The following is a 21,110-nucleotide window of genomic DNA, read 5'->3' as shown; positions in this document are numbered from 1 at the left end:
ACATCATCACTGTCATCGTGGCTGACGTCATTATCATTTTTATTTAAAAGGATATGCATATTTGAAATGATTTTTTTATATAATATTAAAATTCTCTCTTGAAAAGGTGTATCAATTTGCATTTCTACCAGCAAAATATGAGAGTGGCATTTTACCAGCTCTGGCCAACAGCTGCAATTATGATTAAAACACATGTTGTTTTGAGAGTGTAGGCCCAATTTTATAGGGTTAATATATATCTTTGTTTTAATCTCTAATTTTTGGTTATTGATTTCGAATGTTTGGGTTTTACCTATTTTCATGTGGGGTATTTATGTTTAAGCGCTCTTCATTCATATTTTAATTAGCCTTTTGTGTTTTATGTTGCCTATATTTTTCTAGTTGGTTTTTACCTTTTAGTATTGTTTGAGGTTATTTTATGTATTAATGTTTTACCTTTGTGAGATGTGTATGTAAAGAAAATTCTTTTCCTTCTAGTACTGCCTTTTAAAAAAAGTTATTCTTTTTGACATTTATTAAGTCAAAAAGAATAACTTTCTCTGTGACAGGTATAGATCTATATTTTAAGATAGATAAATAAATGGGCCTTTGAGAAGGCACATTATTTTAGAATGATTTTAGATTTACAGAAAAGTTGCAGAGATAGTACGAAGTTCCCATATGCCCCTCACCTAGTTTCTCCTATTGCTAACATCTTATATTACCATGGTACAGTTGTCATGACCAAGATACCAACACTGATACATTAGTGTTACCTAAATGCCACATTTTATTCGGATTTCATTAGTTTTTCCACTGTTTTCTTTCTGATCCAGGATCCCATCCAAGATACCATTACTTTTAGTTGTCTTGTCTCTTTACTCTCCTCTGCTCTGTGACAGTTTTTCAGTCTTTCCTTGTTTTTCAATATATTGAGAGTTTTGAGGAGTACTGGTCATGTATTTTGTTGAATGTTCCTCAATTTGAATCTGTCTGGTGTTTTTCTGATTGTTAGACTGGGGTTATTTATATCAGTATGGACTCAGGGATATTTATACTTTGGGTTCTAATCCAATACTACGTTATTTATTTTGTTTATTTTAGCTTTGGCCATTCATTCTTTCATGTTGGCTCCTCTGTGTCCCTTTGACATGCCCCCACCTTCCTTTTGCTGTTGTTGTTTTGAGCACTACAACATGCTCTAGGCTAATCTTCTGGATTCCCTGCTCTAATCCTAGAATCAGCTACCTCCCCAAGAATCCCCGTTTCCTTCTATTGGACTGTGGTATGTAGAAACCAAGATTCGGCATTGGTGTACTCACTGCTACTGGGGGTGTCACTGCTTCTAGTCTCTATTAGTGAACAGAGCTAGGAATACTATTTGTGTCAGTGTGCATGGGTATATGTATGCACATTCACATATAATTACTTCTGAATCTGTATCTATATAAACCTAAATATGAGTTCACACTGATGTCTCTGACTCTATTTCAGTACCATCAGGATCATTCCAACCTCCATGCCCTTGCTTTTCTGTAGCTTCCCACTCGAAGTGAGAAGCTTGACTCCCATCATCTACCGTTCATTTACTTATTTGTTTGACCCCAGTATACAAAGTGTTTCAGAATTAACCCATATCCCTCCGAGAAATAACTTTATCAAATAAAGTACAGTTTTTTTAATTAATTAATTTAATTTTGGCTGCGTTGGGTCTTTGTTGCTGTGTGCGGGCTTTTCTGTAGTAGCGGTGAGCGAGGGCTACTCTTTGTTGCGGTGTGCGGGCTTCTCATTGTGGTGGCTTCTCTTGTTGTGAAGCACAGGCTCTAGGCGTGCGGGCTTCAGTAGTTGCAGCACGTGGGCTCTGTAGTAGCGGTGAGCGAGGGCTACTCTTTGTTGTGGCATGCGGGCTCTAGAGCGTGGGCTCCCTGGTCGTGGCACACAGGCTTAGCTGCTCCATGGCATGTGGGATCTTCCTGGACCAGGGCTCGAACCCGTGTCCCGTGCATTGGCAGGCGGATTCTTAACCACTGTGCCACCAGGGAAGTCCGTAAAATACAGTTTTTGTGTATGGTTCTATTTGTCTTTACAGTTTCCAGTGAGAGCACCGTCTTCCAAAGTTACTTATATCAGTTCCTTTTTTCACAGTTCTGTTTTTGGTGCTCGGCTTAAAAGACCTTTTTGATCCAAAGATTGATTTTATATACATATATATATATAGAGAGAGAGAGAGAGAGAGAGAAAGAGAGAGAGAGGGAGAGTGAGAGAGGGAGGGAGGGAGGGAGGGGGGAGAGAGAGAGAGGGAGGGAGAGGGAGAGAGTATTTTATTAATTTAGATATTTTATTACTTTATTTACCTTAAATTCCTAAATACAACTATAGTTCATTTTGTCACTTGATGTGAAGTAGAGCTATACACACACACACACACACACACACACACACACACACACACACACACACACACATATATGCATATGTATATAGTACTTTTTTCAATTGTTTAAAATGCTACCTTTATCATATTTTAAAATGTTTAAATTACTAGACATTTTCTGTGTTTCTTATTCTGTTTAAGTTTCTCTTCTTATTCAATTTCCAGGCATTATATAACTTTGTGATAATTTTAGCATCTGGTAGATTATTTCTCTTTTTGTATATGCCTGTTCACTTATTCTTTTAATTAATTGCTATAATTTTCATTTCTTTATTTCAGGAACATTTTAGTGGATAAGCCAAATGACCAGTCTTCACGGTGGTCTTCAGAGAGCAACTACCCTCCCCAGGTAAGATTATGTGTAGCTCTTGATACCATTCAGAAGTCAGATTTTAAATAAGCATGCACTTAACTGATATCAGTTATCTAGATTCCATTAATAGTTTATTCAGTCTTTGAAATCGTGAGGTAAATTTTTTTTTTTTTTTTTAATTTATTTATCTGGCTGCGTGAGGTCTTAGTTGCGACATGCGGGCTCTTGGGCTCTTTTAGTTGCAGCATGCAGAATATAGTTACCTGACCCGGGTTTATATAGTTACCTGACCCGGGATCAAACCCGGGCCCCCTGCATTGGGAGCGCAGAGTCTTAACCACTGGACCACCAGGGAAGTCCCAGAGGTAAATTTTTATTTCCTCTTTTTTTGTTTGTTTACATTTTGGAAGAATTTTTGTTCATAGGCAAATACAGTGTGGAATTTGATGAAGCATAGACTTTATACTTCTCTCTACTGGAACATTTAAAATCTAATTTATGATTTTTCTGGATTACTAATGATGCAAAACTAAGTTTCTTGTTATGTTTTGAGGAAAATGTTAACTAAAAAGAACTGGTTAAGGTGCTGTTAGTGTTCTGAGTAGTAACTGATCAGAGTACTGATCTGAGCAGAGGTTGTGACTTCTGCTGCACTTAAACTCAAGTCATTCTGTAAATATTTAAGGAGATGTTAGTAAATTCAACTTTGACTCAGTGATTCAGTAACTGCCTTTTAGGGAAAATAAGCTTAATATAGTTTTTTATTTTACTAAACTAGTATATTTAGATGACGTTAGGACCATGAGCTAAATTGTTTCCTTGACAAGTGGTGTCTGATGTCATCTGAATTAAAAAATAATCATTTTTCAGTTATATTACACTTTCAGCATTAGCACTTATGTCCATATCCTTGAGGAAATTAATGCTCTGATAGGTAAAGAAGATGGGTAAATAAAACTTACTTTATTTTTTTTTTATTCTAGTGTAATTCTTAGAAACCTAGTCTCTACTTATTTTTCCTTTTTAATTGTTTTTTTACAGTTTACAAACCTTTTTGGATCACCTGGTGTTTTAAGTGTTTAATTGCAAAATATATATCCAAAGAATACACACACATTTATATATAAAATATAAAGAATAATAAAGCAAATACCTGTTTACTTGTCAACCATCCTTAGAAATGGAAAACTGCTACAACCTTTGAAGCTTCCTGTGAGCCCCATCTTATATCTATCCTCTAATCCCCCCCATTTCATATTTTTTTAAGCATATTCTCACAGTATTATATATGTATATGTTTATAAATTCCTGTGATTTAAGTTTTGTCTGGCTTTGGCTTTATTTAAATATAATATATATTGAATCACTCATTATACATCTTCTTTGGCTAGCTTTTTGTTTGTTTGCTTAACATTATGATATTAATGTTGCCGAGTATAATTATAGTTTGTTAGTTTTCACTACTGTTTAGTATTCCAGTATATAAGTATGCCAAAATATATCTATCCATTTTTCAGTTGATAGGCTTTTGAGTTTTTTATAGTTTTTGCTCTTAGGAACAAGATGCTATGAATATTCTTCTATGTTTTTTCCTGGTACACACATACAAGAGTTTCTTTAGGGTATATACCTTGGTGTACAGTTGCTGGATCATAGAGGATATGTGTGTCCAACTTTTATCTGGTAATGCAAAACTGTTTTTACAAAATAGATGTATAATTTATACTCTGACTGGCAGTGTATGAAAGTTGTTGTGCATTGTGTTCTTCCCATCACTTCTATGGATGATTTTTAGATTTTACCAGTCTGGTGGATCTTTCACTGTAATAGCCTCTTGTTACAGATTTTCATCAACCAGTCAATACATAATGTTGCTTTATATGCATTTCTGTTTAAAGACACCTTACTTTGTGTATATTGTTTATTCATTAGCATTGGACTCAGCCATTAGCACTATAACTCTTGCCTGAATGAAGCTTATCTAATACACATATTTTCTCTGTAAGGCACATTGCAGCCTTCTTGCATTTAGAAACACTAGACAGCACTTCAGCACTATACTTGGGGATCATTTTAGACAGTGAAACACCAACAGAAAACACAGAAATATTTTTAAATGTGCCTAAATAGACCATGAAAAGGAAACTTGTTTGTAATATGAGAGCTAAAACAAGAAGGCATAGGGTCCACTGTTTGACCTTAGCTGGGAGAGTGTGCTTCTGGCAACTTAAATTTTTTGCTGCTCTGTGCATGTCCAGGAATGACTGAGAGTATTGATTTGATGTTAAAAATAAATTTTAGTGAGTAGATGAATTTGCAAGTGCAAAACCCATGAATAGTGAGGAACAACTATACTGTAACTAACAATTCATTTACCATATCTTGAACAGGTCTGAGAATTAGAAAGAAAGGAAAAGAGGACTCTGAAAAATCAAAAGCATTGTGATGAGATTTTAGGTTCTAAGGGCCTTTTCTTAAGAATCCACTTTGGATATAATGTTATTCTGTTTGGTTGATTGTTTCTTTCGGTTTCAGCAACTGGAAGCAGCTTTGTGCATGGGGGGCGTAGCTGTGAAAGATAGGCACATTAACAGCAAGTTGACAACTGACAAAGTGTCATAAGGGGGAAGACAGAAGAATCTAAGTAACAAATAGAAAACCAAAAGTATAACATATAGGGGGTCTTTAGTGCAAGAATACTCTGTATTTCATTAACCTCTAGGATAGTGTTTCTAGTAAACTTTCTGCAGCGATGAAAATACTCTATAATCTGCACTGTATATATAATACGGCAGCTGCTAACCACAGGTGGCTATTGAGTACTTGAAATGAGGCTAGTGCATCTAAGGAATGCAATTTTAAATTTTATTTAATTATTTTAGATTAAATAGCCCCAGGTGGCTAGTGGCTGTGTATTAGACTGCACAGATCTAAGGCATTGCTGTTATTCAGATATACTGTTTGATGCTCACAGTGCTTGATTCTGTCAGTAAGAAATTTTAATTATGTTTAGTATATGCAGCTTAAGCAGATAAGGAAGTTAATGGTGCAGTTATCTAGAGAGGGGTGGAAAACAAAATCAAAGCCTCTCAGCTACTCCTTTTTTTCCCATAATGAGAAAAAACTATAAGTGTGTACATGAATGCTAGGACGTATGGCATGTTTTGAGAGTGAATGAACCCTAAACACTTCTCTCGAAAGCTTGTGTTGGGTTATGAGTGGGGTAGGTAAAAATACAAATATTTTTCTTGTAATATATGTTGATTATTTTTTTTTGGATGGCTACTAAATTGTCAGGGCATAAGTATTATACTTATTGTTTGGACCTAACTACTTAAGAAATAGAACCGTTGATATTTCTTTTGACCTTGGGTGCTGTATTAGTCATCAATTGCTGTGTAACAAATGACCGCAGAATTTAGCAGTTAAAAACAAACATTTATTATTTCACCCTGTTAGTGAGGGTCGGATTTTGACGCAGGAGAAAAAAAGAGAACACATCTATTGGGGAATGCTTGAATACATTTTTCATGGAATATTGTCAGCCATTTAAATGAAATGAACTGGCTTCATACCAGTTAACTTGGAGGAATTTCCACTATAAAATGAGAAAAGCATGATGCAGAGAAACATCTATAATAAGATCCTACTGTTGTTACCTGAATAACAACTCTCCCTCCCTCACCACTATATGTGTATGTACATGTGTATATTTTTATTTGATACAGTGAGCCCAGATAAAGATATGATAGGATATACATCTGGTTGTTGGCATTGGTTATTTAAGAGAGGAGGAGATGAGTTAGGAAAAAGAGAGAAAACAATTATTTTAAAAAGTTATTCCCGTCAAAATATTTGATATTCGACTTATGTAAAGTATGTGTCTGTGTGAGTGTGTGCATAGAGTTCAAATGAATCATCATCAAAATGGTGGTGGTTGTGTCAAGATAATGGCATTTAGGTAATTTTAAATTTCTTTTCAATTTTATTCTTATACTTTTATCTCTTTTGATTCTCATTTTCAATTTATATTTATAATTTATATAAACAGAAAAAAATGAAAGCCATTTTCATTGTGGTAGGGAGCAAATATTTTTAGACCTAATGAGAAAACATTGCTGTTGATTCTGGATTCTCTCTCTGTACTGGGAGGGAGTAAATGTAGCATGAATGAAAACCCTATAAATACTTTAAGATAGTAATTTCACCCTTCTCCCACATCAGATATGTTTTATAGAAGTTACTGATACTGCCATGGAAAATATGTCTTTCAAGGTGACTGGGGAATACCCTAGGGTTGGTTGAAATGTACAGGCAGTTACATATGTCTTGATAATTGCTTTAAGAAAGATTAGATCATAATTCTTCTACTACAATTATAAGTTCCTTCTAAGGTAGTTTAAATAAAAGTATGGTATTAGGTAATATTCTTTGCTTTCTGGGGCTAGAGAGAGAGTAGTTAAAGTTGTTTAACAAACTGCAGGCATTCTGCTTTTGCAGGTCAAAAAAAACTTTAGTGATTACTTAATACAGTTGGGTGTATGTGTGTGTGTTACAGCTTTTGCAGTACACTTACGTTATTCTTTCTCTGTTTGATGAACCATAACAAGAATATTATAGGAATAAGAGTTACTTGCAAAGTAAGGAGAAAATATATGCATTTCAATGTAATTTCTATCTGTGGAAACAGGATACCAGTAAATTTATGAAGCTTCTTTATGGTATTTTGCCCAAGTGTGTGAAAACAACATTGTACGTTTTGAATAATACATTTTTATTTAATATGATTTCCATATAGTGAAATGCATGAACCTTAAGTGTATAGTATCCATTTTGAAAAATGCATACACTAATATAATTTACACCCCTATCAAGATAAAAAATGTTTTCATTGGGTCAGGAAGATCCTTTCCGTCCCTTACCAGTGAATCCTTAACTCTCTCACCCTCTCCCCAGAGGCAACCACTGTTTGGATTTCTTTTGCTGTAGATTAGTTTTACCAGTTCCAAAATTAATAGAAATGAGTATATACTCTTTTATATATGGCTTTTTCTACTCAGAATTTTGGGGTGGGGGGATGCTTGTCCATGTCTTATGTGCATCAGTATTTCATATCTTTTCATTACAGAATACCATTCTGTTCTGTGGACATGCCAAGATTTGTTTATCCATTTTCCTGTTTATGGACATTTGCAATATTTCAGTTTTGGGTGATTATGAATAATGCTTATATAAACATTCTTTTATAAGATTTAAAAAATAATACATACTTTCCCTTATTTGGGGGTAAATATCTAGAGATAGAATTGCTGCATCATAAGGTAGAGATGCAGTTGACCCTTTAACAATGTGAAGAGGTGGCAACCCCCATGCAGTTGAAAATCTGCATGTAACTTTTGACTCCCCCAAATATTACCGATAGCCTACTGTTCATCCGAAGGCTTATTGATAAGATATATTGTCAGTTAGCACGTATTTTGTACATTATATGTATTATACACTATATCTTACAATAAAGTAAGCTAGAGAAAAGAAAATGTTATTAAGAAAATCATAAGGAAGAGAAAGTACATTTACTTTACTGTACTATGTTTATCAATATCATAAGTGTATGTTGTCTGTGTACAAGATGAATTGTGTGTTGGTACCTACATCAATATCGTCTCACATGATACAAAACACTGTAGATGTTATATGTATTACTAACACTAGACACTAAAAATGAAAAGGTAAAATGTGGAAAAGAAATTCATATTTATTTACAGGTATAGCTATTCATGCATTGATAATGAAGAAGTGGCAATATGGTTGATTTCTGGTAGCCTAGTGTAATTGATACAGTTGCTTCACAGTACCCTACCCTATACACTAATGAATGAGTTGTTATAAAACTTTTATGGTATACAGTTATAGTCATATTCATAATACAGTTTTGGAAACATTGTTAACATTTTCTCAAAAACTACTTACCTGTGATGATAGGCTGACACTTAGTTTCCAATTACTAGAGAGAGGGGAGCATACTGTATGATAATGTAATCATTTGAAAACAAAGTTATCAAACAGTAAGAAAACTAACATTGTTAATTTTGTATAAAATGTCAGTCACCTTATGCCTATGTAAGGATAGGCTAGCCACTTCAATACAAGTCTTGTACATGGTGTTCTATACAATGAATACTTAGGCAATGATGATGACACAGAAACGTTTCATATAGTTCTTGCTGTACACTTATTAAATTTTCACATGAAGACGCACACATATATACAGCAGAGGTTTATTGATTGTACAGCATGATGATTATTTACTATTCATTAAGTGGAAGTGGGTCATCATAAAGGTCTTCATCCTTGTTATCTTCATGTTGAGTAGGTTGAGGAGGAGGAGGAAGATGAGGGGTTGGTCTTGCTGTCTCCGGAGTGGCCTCGGTGGAAGAGGTAGAGGAGTTCCAAGAGGAGGCAGGAGAGGCAGGCACACTTGGTGTAACCTTACATAAATAAACTGTAATTTCTGACTTTTTTGCTTTTCCATTTCTCTAAAAATGTTTCTATACAGTACCAATCCTTCTTCCACTGTTTGCTTTAGTTTTAGTGCCCATGTCATAGAAGGGTCCATGTTGTAAAAGAAGTCAAAAGCAGTATTGAATAATTGGAATCCTTCTTTCTGCCAGATTGTCTAATGTCAGTTTGTTTTCCAGCACTGCTTCTTCTGTGTCTTCTTCCTCATCGTCTGGCACTGGTTTGGAAGCACTCATCTCCAAGTTATCTTCTGTTAATTCCTCTGGTGTGGTGTCTGTTAGCCCTTGAATTTCTCCAAGATCCATGTTTTGAAACCCTTCACCCCTTACCTTTTTTGCCATATCAACTATCTCTTTCAGGATTTCCTTGATTGACTGTCATAAATCCTGTGAAATCATACACAAATCTAGACACAGTTTTCCTCAGCAGGAATTTGTTGTTTTGGGCTTAATGACTTTCACAGCTTTTTCTATAATAACCATGGCATATTCAGTGGTGAAATCCTTCCAGACTTCCATGATGTTCTACCAGAGTTTTCTTCCATAGCATTGGCAGTCCTTCCCATGGAGTACCGTGTGTAATGAACCTTAAAGGTCCTTATGACTCCCTAATCTAGAGGTTGAGTTAGAGACATTGTATTTGGGGGCAAGTAGACCACTTTGATGCCTTTGACATTGCACTCACGGGGTTCTGAGTAGCCAGAGGTATTGTCCAATATCAAAAGAACTTTAAAAGGTAGTCCCTTACTGGCAAAGTGCTTCCTGTCTTCAAGGACAAAGCATCAGTGGAACCAATCCAGAAAAAGGGTTTTCGCCCAGGCCTTCTTGTTTTACAACCTTATAGAAAAGGGCAGTCCCAATCATAAACCCGACTGCATTTACACAAAATAGTAGAGTCAGCCTATCCCTTCCTGCCTTAAATCCTGGTGCTCACTTCCTTTCTTAAATATCCTTTGTGGAATTTTTTCCCAGGATATGGCACATTAAAAACTTGTTCAGGCAGCTATTTTTTCTCCTCAATGATTTTGTTAATGGCATTTGGAAACTCATATGCTGCCTCTAGGTTGGCTGGTGCACTGATTCCCCTGATACCTTGACATTTAAAAAAATTAATTAATTAATTTTTGGCTGTGTTGGGTCTTCATTGCTGTGCATGGGCTTTCTCTAGTTGTGGCGAGCTGTGTTGTGCACGGGCTTCTCATTGTCGTGGTTTCTCGTTGCGGAGCACTGGCTCTAGGCGCACAGGCTTCAGTAGTTGTGGCACATGGGCTCAGTAGTTGTGGCTTACGGGCTAGAGCTCAGGCTCAGTAGTTGTGGCTCATGGGCTTAGTTGCTCCGCGGCATGTGGGATCTTCCTGGGCCAGGGCTCGAACCCTTGTCCCTTGCATTGGCAGGCAGATTCTTAACCACTGTGCCACCAGGGAGGCCCTACCTTGACATTTTTTAAGCCAAACCTTTTTCTATTGTAAAATTATCAAACCATCCTTTGCTAGCATTAAATTCTCCAGCTTTAGATCTTTCACATTCCTTTTGCTTTAAGTTGTCATGTAATGACTTTGCTTTTTCCCAAATCATTAGAGTCTGTAGGTAATGCCTTTCTTATAGCAATCCTGCACCCACATAAAAGCTACATTTTCAAAATAAGATTAAAAGGTATTTCACGAAAACTGCAAGGTTTTTGTGCCTTCTGGCATAGCTGTAGCAATGGCTTCATGGATTTCTTTTTCTTTTATTACAATGGGCCTTACTTGAGATTCATTTATCTTGAAATGGTGGGTATCTGCAGCTGCGGACGCCAATCTGTGGTAGATATTAAGTAATTCAACTTTCTCTTATAATGTCATGACTTTTCTTTGCTTCTTGGGAGCACTTCCAGCATTACGAGTGGCGCTTTGTATGGGTTTCATGGTTTTATTCGTGGTTCACAGTATTGCACTAAACAGTGAAAAATACGTGAGAACTGCGAGAGATCACTTCTTACTGTGATATGCAATTTACTGGAGAGACAGCTGCTCACATGGAGATGATAAGCATCACATGGCATTTTAGGCAGATGCTCTCAACACTTGAGCTCACCACAGTAGCAACAGAAGGTGGCTATGAAATTATTACAGTAGTATAGTATATATTGCAGTTAATTTTATGCAGTTACGATTTAATATTGCAACTTTGTTTACATTTCGCCTCACTGCAGATGGCACCATATACAGTTTGTAAGGGTTTGTGTGTGTACGTTTTGATAAATTTTAACTTTTTATAATAGATTTGTATATATATATATATTTTTTTGATTTGTATATATTTTATGGTAGTAAATGATAAAATAGACTAGTATCTACATACATTTTATGCATTCATTGCATACCTTTTTCTTAATTTTTTTGTTATTTCTAGGCTTTTTCCAAATTGTCTGTTTTTCAGTTTTTTTCAAATTTCTAGGTCTTTTCAGATTGTTGCAAATCTCCAAAAAATTTTCCAAGGTATTTACTGCAAAAATGTTGCATGTAAGTGTACCTGTGCAGTTCAAACCCATGTTGTTCAGGGTCAGCTGTACATTACTTTGTATGAAATTATCAGACTGCTAGTTGCTTCATAGCCTCACCAACATTTGGCATTGACACACATTTTTATTTTAGTGTTTATTGGTGGTGTAAAATGGTTTTAATTTATAATTCCCTGATGACTCTTTATATTAAGCACTTCTTTCCATTTGCTTATGGCTGTTCATTTATCTTTCTTGTGAATTTTTACTCCTTTAAAAAAGTGGGGTTGTTTTCTTTTTTTATTACTGAGTTGTAGAAGTTGTTTATATATATTCTGGGTATAAGTTCCTTGTAAGTTATGTATTGTGAATATTTTCTCCCAGTCTGTGACTTGCTTATTCATTTCTTTAACACTAACTTTTATTATTTTTAAACAGCTATTAAAGTATAATGGACATACAATAAACTTTATATTTTTACTGTACAGTGTGATACGTTTGAACATATGTGTACGCTCTTGAAAATACCACCACTCCTGAAATACTAAACATGACTATTACCACCAAAGTTTTCCATGTCTTCTTTTAATCCCTTCCACTCACCTCCATCCCCCATCTCTAGGCACCACGCTTCTTTCACTGTAGATTCATTTGCATTTTCTAGGGTTTTATATAAGTGGAGAAATATGGTATGCATTTTTTGTCTGACTTATTTCACTCAAAGTGATTATTTTGAGATTCATCCATGTTGTAGTTTGCATCAATAATTCATTCATTTTTGTTGCCCAACTGAATTCTCTCATATGGACATATCACAGTTTGTTTATGTACTTATCTGTTGATGGACACTGGATTATTTTCCAGCTTTTGGCAATTACAAACAAAGATGCATTGAAAATTAATGAACAAGTCTGTGGTTTTAATTTGCATTTTAAAAATGATTATTGATGTTGACCATCTTTTCATATGGTTGTTTGCCTCTCTAAATGTTCTTTGGTGACATGTCTATTCAAAAGGTTTGTCCATTTTAGCATTTGTTTGTTTACTTTCTTATTATTGAATTTTAGAGCCTTTGTATGTTTTGTGTATAAGTCCTTTATCAGATACATGGTTTACAAATATTTCCTCCCCTTCTGTGGCTCCCCAGCCTCAACTTTTCTTATGTCCCAGTACTAGGGGGAATTTTCATTAAGTATGATGCTGGCTGTGGATATTTTATAGATGTCCTATGTCAGTTTGAGAAAATTTTCTTCTATTTGTAGTTTTCTGAGAATTTCTAATCCTGAATGGGTATTGAATTTTATTGTTTCCCATATCTTAAAACACTTTTATATTTCTCTACTTCTTCTAGAATAGAGTCCAAATTTCTTAATATGGTCACATATTACAGCTCCTTCCAGTAAGAGGTGCAGTCTGTTCCCCTACCTTATAAATCTTGGCTGGTCTTGTCACTTGCTTTAACCAACAGAAAATTCTATGGAATTGTTATTGCAACTTCTAAGCAAGGCCTCAAAAGGCCTTGTAGCTTCTGTTCTCTGTATCTTGAACTCTGAGACCACTTGCTCTGAAGAAAGCCCATCTAGCCTCCTTGAGGATAAAAGCCTATATGGAGGGACCCAGTCATCCCAGCTAAGTCCAGCTTCCCCACTCTCTACCCCAACTAAGTCCAGTCCCACCAGCTGATACAGCTACATGAATAAGTCCAGGAGATATCGTGGAAGAACTATCCACTGAACCCACAGAATCATGAGAAATCATAAATCACTATTGTTTTAAGACACTGGGTGATTTATTACACAGTCTGAGATTTACATAGATAATACAGTCTGGACTTTTCTAGTGTTACTTCCTGTTCTAATGCTGCCTGTTTCTTTGTCAGTCCTTCACATCAGAGTAAATGATATTTCAACTACCCTGTTACTCTAGTCAGAAACTAAATCATCATCTTGATACTTCCTTCTCCCCTCCCTATATCCAGCTATCACTTAACCCCATTCATTCTATCTCCAAAATATATGTCAAAACTGTCGAATCCTCTCTATCTCTGCACCACCTTAGTTCGAGTCTCCTTCATGTCATCTCTTGTCAGAATTATTGTAACTATCCTAACTCATCTGCCAGTCCCTCCAATCCATTCTGTACAAGGCAGACTCTGTGTATGCGTGTGTGTGTGTGTGTGTGTGTGTGTGTGTGTGTGTGTGTGTGATGTTAATCAGATCTTGGCTTTCCATTGTGCTTAATGGATTCCATTGCATTTATAATTTATAATGCATGATATGGTAACTGCTTACCTCTTCAATCTCAACATTACCATTTTCCACCTTGCTTATTAGGCTCCAACCATGCTGGCCTTTTAACAGCTTCTATAACTCATTTTTCATAAGCCTTTTTGCCTGCCTAGCTCTGTGTAGTAGGTTATTAGTGCCCCTCCCTCCCAAAACAGATATGTGCAACCTCAGAATGTAACCTTATTTGAAATATAGGTTTTAGCAGATGTGATGAAGATAAAGATCTTAGAGTGAGATCATCCTGGATTAGGGTGAGCCCTAAATCCAATGACAAGTGTTTTTATTAGACACAGAAAAGGAGAAAATACAGAGGGACACAAGGAAGAAGGTCATGTGAAGATGGAGGCAGAGATTGGAGTTATGCTGCCACAAGCAAGGAACACCAGGAGCCACTGGATAATGGGTAGTGACAAAGAAGGATCCTCTCTTAGAGCCTATGGAGGGAACATGGTCCTCCTAACATCTTGATTTCAGACTTCTGGCCTCCAGAACTGTGAGAGAATAAATTTCCGTTGTTTTAAACCACCAAGTTTGTTGTAATATGTTATGGCAGCCTGAGGAAACTAATGCACTCTGTCTCATCCTTTAAGACTCACCTCCTGGGGTATACTTTTGCTGATAGATCCATCTAATCTAATGGATGCTGATAGATCATCATTTCTCCTTTATATCATCTTTATTTCTTATAAATTGTTAACATCCCTATGATTAAAAATGATTTTTAAACTGTTTTTCATGCTGAAAAAAATCTCTTTGGGCTGAAATTGTGAACAGTTTTGAACATTAAATTTTTTTCATTGTTTCCTTAATTCTATGGCTAAATGAAGGACCATGTGATAGATAGTTCTTTGATCCTCTATGAGCCTACCCTCTGCTTTGATAAAGAGATTGTGAGTTGTTGTTTTATTTTAAAATTAATTTATTAATATTCACATATACAGAATTTAAAGGTTGATAATAAAGGATCTAAAATAGTTTTTCTAAAATGTTCATTCTTAATGACTTTTTTTTTTTTTACAGTTTCTATTACTAAATCTACAGCAGTTATTTCTCCAAATTAAAAGTCATGGAAACCTCTTTAACTATGGGATAACACTGTTTAGTAGTAACAGTACTCAGCATTGATGCCCAAGAGTTTGAAAAATAAAGTTATGAAATTTATCAATAATGTGATTAAACATTAAAAATGTTACCTAAAATGTATTTGTCAGATCATTGTGCTTTACTTCAGTTAGAGAATTTACATTTTACTTATGTAATTTTTAATAACAAAATCCTACTTGGTTATAAATAAAATTTTATATAGACAAATGCTTTCGGTTGTATTTAGAGGTGTTGTATGTGGGATGATGGATGGTGTACAACAGAACAGATTGTATAAAGATCCATTTTTACTAGTTACAACATTGTATCTAACTAACCAGTTATCAGAGAAAACTGACTTGTAAACTGAGACTTTAAAGAATGACCAAAGAGAGAAAGGAGGAGGAAGGGATGGGAGGAAGTGGGAGTTCATGAGAAAGACAAAGAGATGTAAATAGTCCCTTGCCTAGCTGTGTAGTCTGTTCTCTAATATACAGCTGTATTCTTAAGAAACTCAGTTACCAAAAATCATATTACCGCACCTATTAATTTGATATGGATAAAAAGGATTAATAACTTAAGAATAGCAATCTCAATTTTCCTATGGCAATTTCTATAGTAAAGAAATCTTAATAGCTGCTTAGAATGTAAACCTCATATAAACCTAAACAGTTGTTATTGTGTAGTCATTAAATAAAGTTTTGACTGTGGGGTTAGTGAATCAGTAGGAATGCTTTTAGCACCAAATAATAGAAGGTCCTATAACAGTGGGTTAAACAAATAGTTTCTTTCCCGCCATCACCCATCTCTTTCCCTGCCACACACAAGGAAACTAGAGTTAGGCAGTTACTGTTGAAAGTTGAGTGGCTCAGGGATGGCTATCTGTGAGATTCTCTTAATCTTTTTCTTCATTGTTGCACAGTGGATGTTACAGCTGTAACTGTTCAGATAGTAAAGAGGTAGCATTTGTTTCAAAAAGCAAAACTTATCCCACAACAAACTTCTGCTTATCTCATTGACCAGAATTTTACCATGTATCTATTTTTGGCCAGAAGGTGGCTAGGAAGAACTGGATTGAGAATGGAGGTTGGGTCAGCCAACCAACAGTATCAGACAAAATCAGATTGATTAAAAAAAAATTTTTTAATTGAACTATAGTTGATTTACAGTGTTAGTTTCAGATGTAGAGCACAGTGATTCAGTTATATATATATGTTCTTTTTCAGATTCTTTTCCCTTAATAGATTATTACAAAATATTGAGTGTAGTTCCCTGTGCTATACAGTAGGTCCTTGTTGTTTATGTATTTTATATATAGTAGTGTGTATATGTTAATCCCAAACTCCTAATTTATCCCTCCCCATCCTTTCCCCTTTGGTAACCATAAGTTTGTTTTCTATGTCTGTGGGTCTGTTTCTGTTTTGTAAATAAGTTCATTTGTATCATTTTTTTTTTAAGATTCCACATATAAGGGATAACATGTTATTTGTCTTTGTCTGGCTTACTTCACTTTATGATAATCTCTAGGTCTGTCCATGTTGCTGCAAATGGCATTATTTCATTCTTTATTATGGATGTGTAATATTTCATTACATATATATACACACACATACACCTGCGCGCGCACACACACACACACACACACACACACACACCCCATCTTTATCCATTCATCTGTCGATGGACATTGAGGTTGCTTCCATGTCTTGTCTATTGTAAATAGTGCTGCTATGAACACTGAGGTGCATGTATCTTTTCAAATTATAGTTTTCTCCGAATGTATGCCCAGGAGTGGGATTTCTAGATCATATGGTAACTCTATTTTTATTTTTTGTAATGAACCACATACTGTTCTCTGTAGTGGCTGTACCAATTTACATTCCCACCAACATTCCTTTTTCTCCATACCCTCTCTAGCATTTATTATTTGTAGACTTTTTGATGTTGGCCATTCTGACTAGTGTGAGGTGATACCTCATTGCAGTTTTGATTTGTATTTCTCTAGTAATTAGAGATGTTGAGCATTTTTTCATGTGCCTGTTGGCCATCCGTATGTCTTCTTTGGAGAAATGTCTATTTAGATCTTCTGTGCAGTTTTTGGTTGGGTTGTTTGGTTTTTTATGTTGAGCTGTATGAGCTGTTTGGAAATTAACCCCTTGTTGGTCTCATTGTTTGTAAATATTTTTTCCCTTTCTGTAGATTGTCTTTTTGTTTTGTTTATGGTTTCCTTTGCTGTGCAAAGCTTTTACGTTTCATTAGGTCCCATTTGTTTATTTTTGTTTATATTTCCATTACTGTAGGAGATTGATCCAAAAAAGATACTGCTGTGATTTATGTCAAAGAGTGTGCTGCCTATGTTTTCTTTCAGGAGTTTTACAGTATCCAGTCTTAAATTTAGGTTCTTTTACATATAGCCGTCCAGTTTTCCCAGCACCACTTATTGAAGAGACTGTCTTTTTTCTCTATTGTATATTCTTGCCTCCTTTGCAGATTGACTGATTTTTAATCTAAGCTCTGCCGTTTTTTAGCTGTGTAACTGTAGTAAGTTATTTAGCCTTTCTAAGCCAGAATTTTTAAAATGAGGATGAAGAGGATGATTATTGTTATTAAAATACTACTCCTGTTCCTCCTACTCCTATTAAAACGAGATAATACACATAAAAATCTGAGTAATTTGTCAGACAAGGGAGTTAGTACTCACAAGATATTAATTATATCATCTTTTATGTTACCACCAGCTTCATTCTTTTATTTTATTGAGGTAAAATTCACATAGCATAAAACTAACCATTTTAAAGTGTACAATTAAGTGTCATTTAGTACATTCACAATGTTGTACAGCCATCACTTCTAGTTATTTCATTACCCCATAAGAAAACCTGGTACCAATTAAGCAGTTTCTCCTTTCACCCTTAACCCAGCTCCTGGCAACCAGTAATCTGCTTTCTGCCTCTGTGAATTTACCTGCTTTCTGCGTCTATGAATTTACCTGAATATTTTATGTAAATAGAGTCATAACAATATATGGACTTTTGCATTTGACCTCTTTCACTTAACATGTTTTTGAGGTTTATCTATGTTGTAGCATGTATCAGTACTGCATTCCTTTTCATGGCTAAATAATATTTCATTGTGCAGACATACTCTCTTTTTGTTTGTCCTTTCATCAGTTGATGGACATTTGGGTTGTATATATCTTTTGGCCATTGTGAATAGTTCTGCTCGAAACATTCATGTACAGGTGTTTGTTTGAATACCTTTTTCATTTATTTTTATTATATAACTAACTAGGAGTAGAACTTTTGGGTCATGTAGTAATTCTATGTTTAACTTTTTGAGGAACCATCAAACTGTGTTCCACATTGTCTGCACCATGTATAAGAGTTCTGGTTTCCTCACATCCTTGCCAACACTTGTTATTTTGTTTTTTTTGGTTATAGCCATCCTAATGTGTGTGAAGTTATATTTCACTGTGGTTTTGATTTGCATTTTCCTGATGACTAATGATGTTGAACACCTTTTCATGTGCCTGATAGCCATTTGTTTATCTTCTTTGGAGTAAGGGCTATTGAGGTCCTTTGCCCATTTTTAAATTAGGTTGTCTGTCTTTTTCTTGTTGTACAAATTCCTTATATAGTCTAGGTACTAAACCCTCATCAGATACATTTCTGCAAGTATTTTCTCCCACTCTGTAGGTTGTCTTTTCACTTTCTTTTTTTTTTTTTTTGTGGTACACGGGCCTCTCACTGTTGTGGCCTCTCCCGTTGCGGAGCACAGGCTCCAGACGCGTAGGCTCAGCGGCCATGGCTCACGGGCCCAGCCGCTCCGTGGCATGTGGGATCCTCCCGGACTGGGGCATGAACCTGTGTCCCCTGCATCGGCAGGCGGACTCTCAACCACTGCACCACCAGGGAAGCCCTCACTTTCTTGATAGTGTCCTTTGATGCACAAAACTTTAATTTTGATGAAGTCCAGTTTATTTTATATTTTGTTGCTTGTACTTTGGAGTCATATCTAAGAATCCATTGCCAAATCCAGAGTCATGAAGATATACCCCAATTTTCATCTTAAGAGTTTTATAGTTTTACCTCTTACTTTTATGTCTTAGGTTTGATTGTATTGGTTCGATCTTGGATCACTTTTGATAGATTTTGAGTTAATTTTTGTGTATGGTACAAAGTGGGACCACCAACTTCTTTCTATTCTCCTTTATCATGAGTATTACCCATTATTATGAAGCATGAAGCCACTCCAACATGTAACATGAGTTGTTTTCTAAATAGCTTTTTCCCGATGTATTTGACAAGCAGTAGTTTCCTTCTTAATTTTTATTATTGAAGACAGCCTGCATAATGTAAAATGTGTTCCCTAATGAACTGACGCCATTTTATCCTGTGTATAATAGCAAAACTTGAACTATATTAGATATATCTATGGTAGATCTGAGTTTTTTAATTTATAAAATTGGCAGGGGTGAATAGTAAACCTGTTTTTTTCTAGGTTTAAAATTTTACCACTGATTTTGAACATTGAATTTATTATTGAAGTGTAGTCAGTGAGAATATGTAATTGTTACTTTGCATTCTAATTTTGTTTTATTTCATTATTCATAGTCTGTTATATCTTACTGAATGTCATTCCTTGATTAGAAGTTATCTCACTAGTCCTTTTTTCCCTCCTTCATCTACATTGTTGAGAATGATGTAGTTTCCTGGGAGAAAGTGGTGATGTTATGGTAGCTTGACAGTTGCATACTATCCTTTAGCATAAAAAATAAAAATAAAAAAATCTGCCAGTGTAGGATGGGCAGGATGAACACACGTTCTTGAGTTGACTGGCCAAAATTTTAACTATTCATGTTGTCTAGCGATTTGTTTTAAATGGAGGAGGATATAATTTGGTTGTTCCTTTTTGTAGTACTTGATTCTGAAGCTTGAAAGGCCTGCTATAGTCCAGAATATCACGTTTGGAAAATATGAGAAAACTCATGTCTGCAATTTGAAGAAATTTAAAGTCTTTGGTGGAATGAATGAAGAAAACATGACAGAGCTCTTGTCCAGGTGGGTTATGATTATGGGGAGGAAAGAGTTTCTAAACAATCTGCAGTCTTAGTTTAGTCTCTTTGTAGCTAAATCTGCATGGTTTGTTTTTTCTTGCAAAGGAGAAAAGAGTATTTCTACTATTTTATTTCTAGTGCCTTATTTTAATATTGTGCTTTAGTTAGCTTTTTCCCACCAGATACTAATTAATATTGTTACCAAAGCAGAAAGAATAAAATTTGGGGGTATTTTTCTACTTCTTGTTTTTCAGTCTTATTTTTGAATTGTTAATGACTTCACATATACTTCTCAGCTATAATAAAAATCTTTGCTGTAATCCTTGATGTAAAAATATAGAATCTGTCCAGAACATTAAGATTGAGTGCCCTAATCTGGAAGTAATATTCTGGGAGTTTAGTATAAATTGGAAACTAAACAGAGTAAAAGTATGTGACTGCACCTACTGCGGTGCCTACCTCTTGGAAGGAGCTCAGTAAATTTGAGTTTTGACAACATAGATCACCAGGAATGAATGTTAATTTACTCTCTAGATGATGAAAAATGGGATAGAAGATGGAGTGGACAAATAAAGCCATGCAGTTTTAGGATATATTTGTGACATGGTGTGTCCCTTTAGCACAATATTTTATATAAGTATGTATTACGCCTAGACTACATTTGATTTAAGTCATGAAAGTATGTCAGAATACAAGGCAACCTGACGGTTAGTGACTTTCCCATAAATACTTGAGTCAGCCCAAGTTGTTTAAGTAGAGAAGTGATACGGGTTTATTTTTATGTAGGATAAAGCGGATGCTATTAAACCAACAGAGTAAGGTTGTCTTTGAAAATTTATTCAGCTATAAAAGGAACATTGGCATCTTAGTCAGAATTTAATAACTTAATTCTTTGACAGATTCTAATATTTGGCTCTGTTTAAGTTGTAAGATATGAGTATGAATTGTTTTTAAATT

At 35.2% G+C, this 21,110-nt stretch overlaps 1 protein-coding gene across 8 annotated transcripts in view; it reads left to right on the top strand.

Annotated features, from left to right (window-relative positions):
* Positions 1–21,110, top strand: part of MKLN1 (muskelin 1) — a 215,527-nt gene that overhangs the window by 77,635 nt on the left and 116,782 nt on the right. For all 8 annotated transcript variants that reach the window (XM_032642160.1, XM_032642153.1, XM_032642158.1 and 5 more), the window contains exons 2-3: positions 2,693–2,762; positions 20,015–20,157. In XM_032642160.1, the coding sequence (XP_032498051.1) occupies positions 20,123–20,157 (35 nt within the window). In that variant the 5' untranslated portion in view covers positions 2,693–2,762; positions 20,015–20,122. The remainder of the gene's footprint in view (positions 1–2,692; positions 2,763–20,014; positions 20,158–21,110) is intronic.

Source organism: Phocoena sinus, chromosome 9, assembly GCF_008692025.1.
Source record: "Phocoena sinus isolate mPhoSin1 chromosome 9, mPhoSin1.pri, whole genome shotgun sequence".
Taxonomy (NCBI): Eukaryota; Metazoa; Chordata; class Mammalia; order Artiodactyla; family Phocoenidae; genus Phocoena; species Phocoena sinus.
This window is presented reverse-complemented; position numbering and strand designations above follow the sequence as displayed.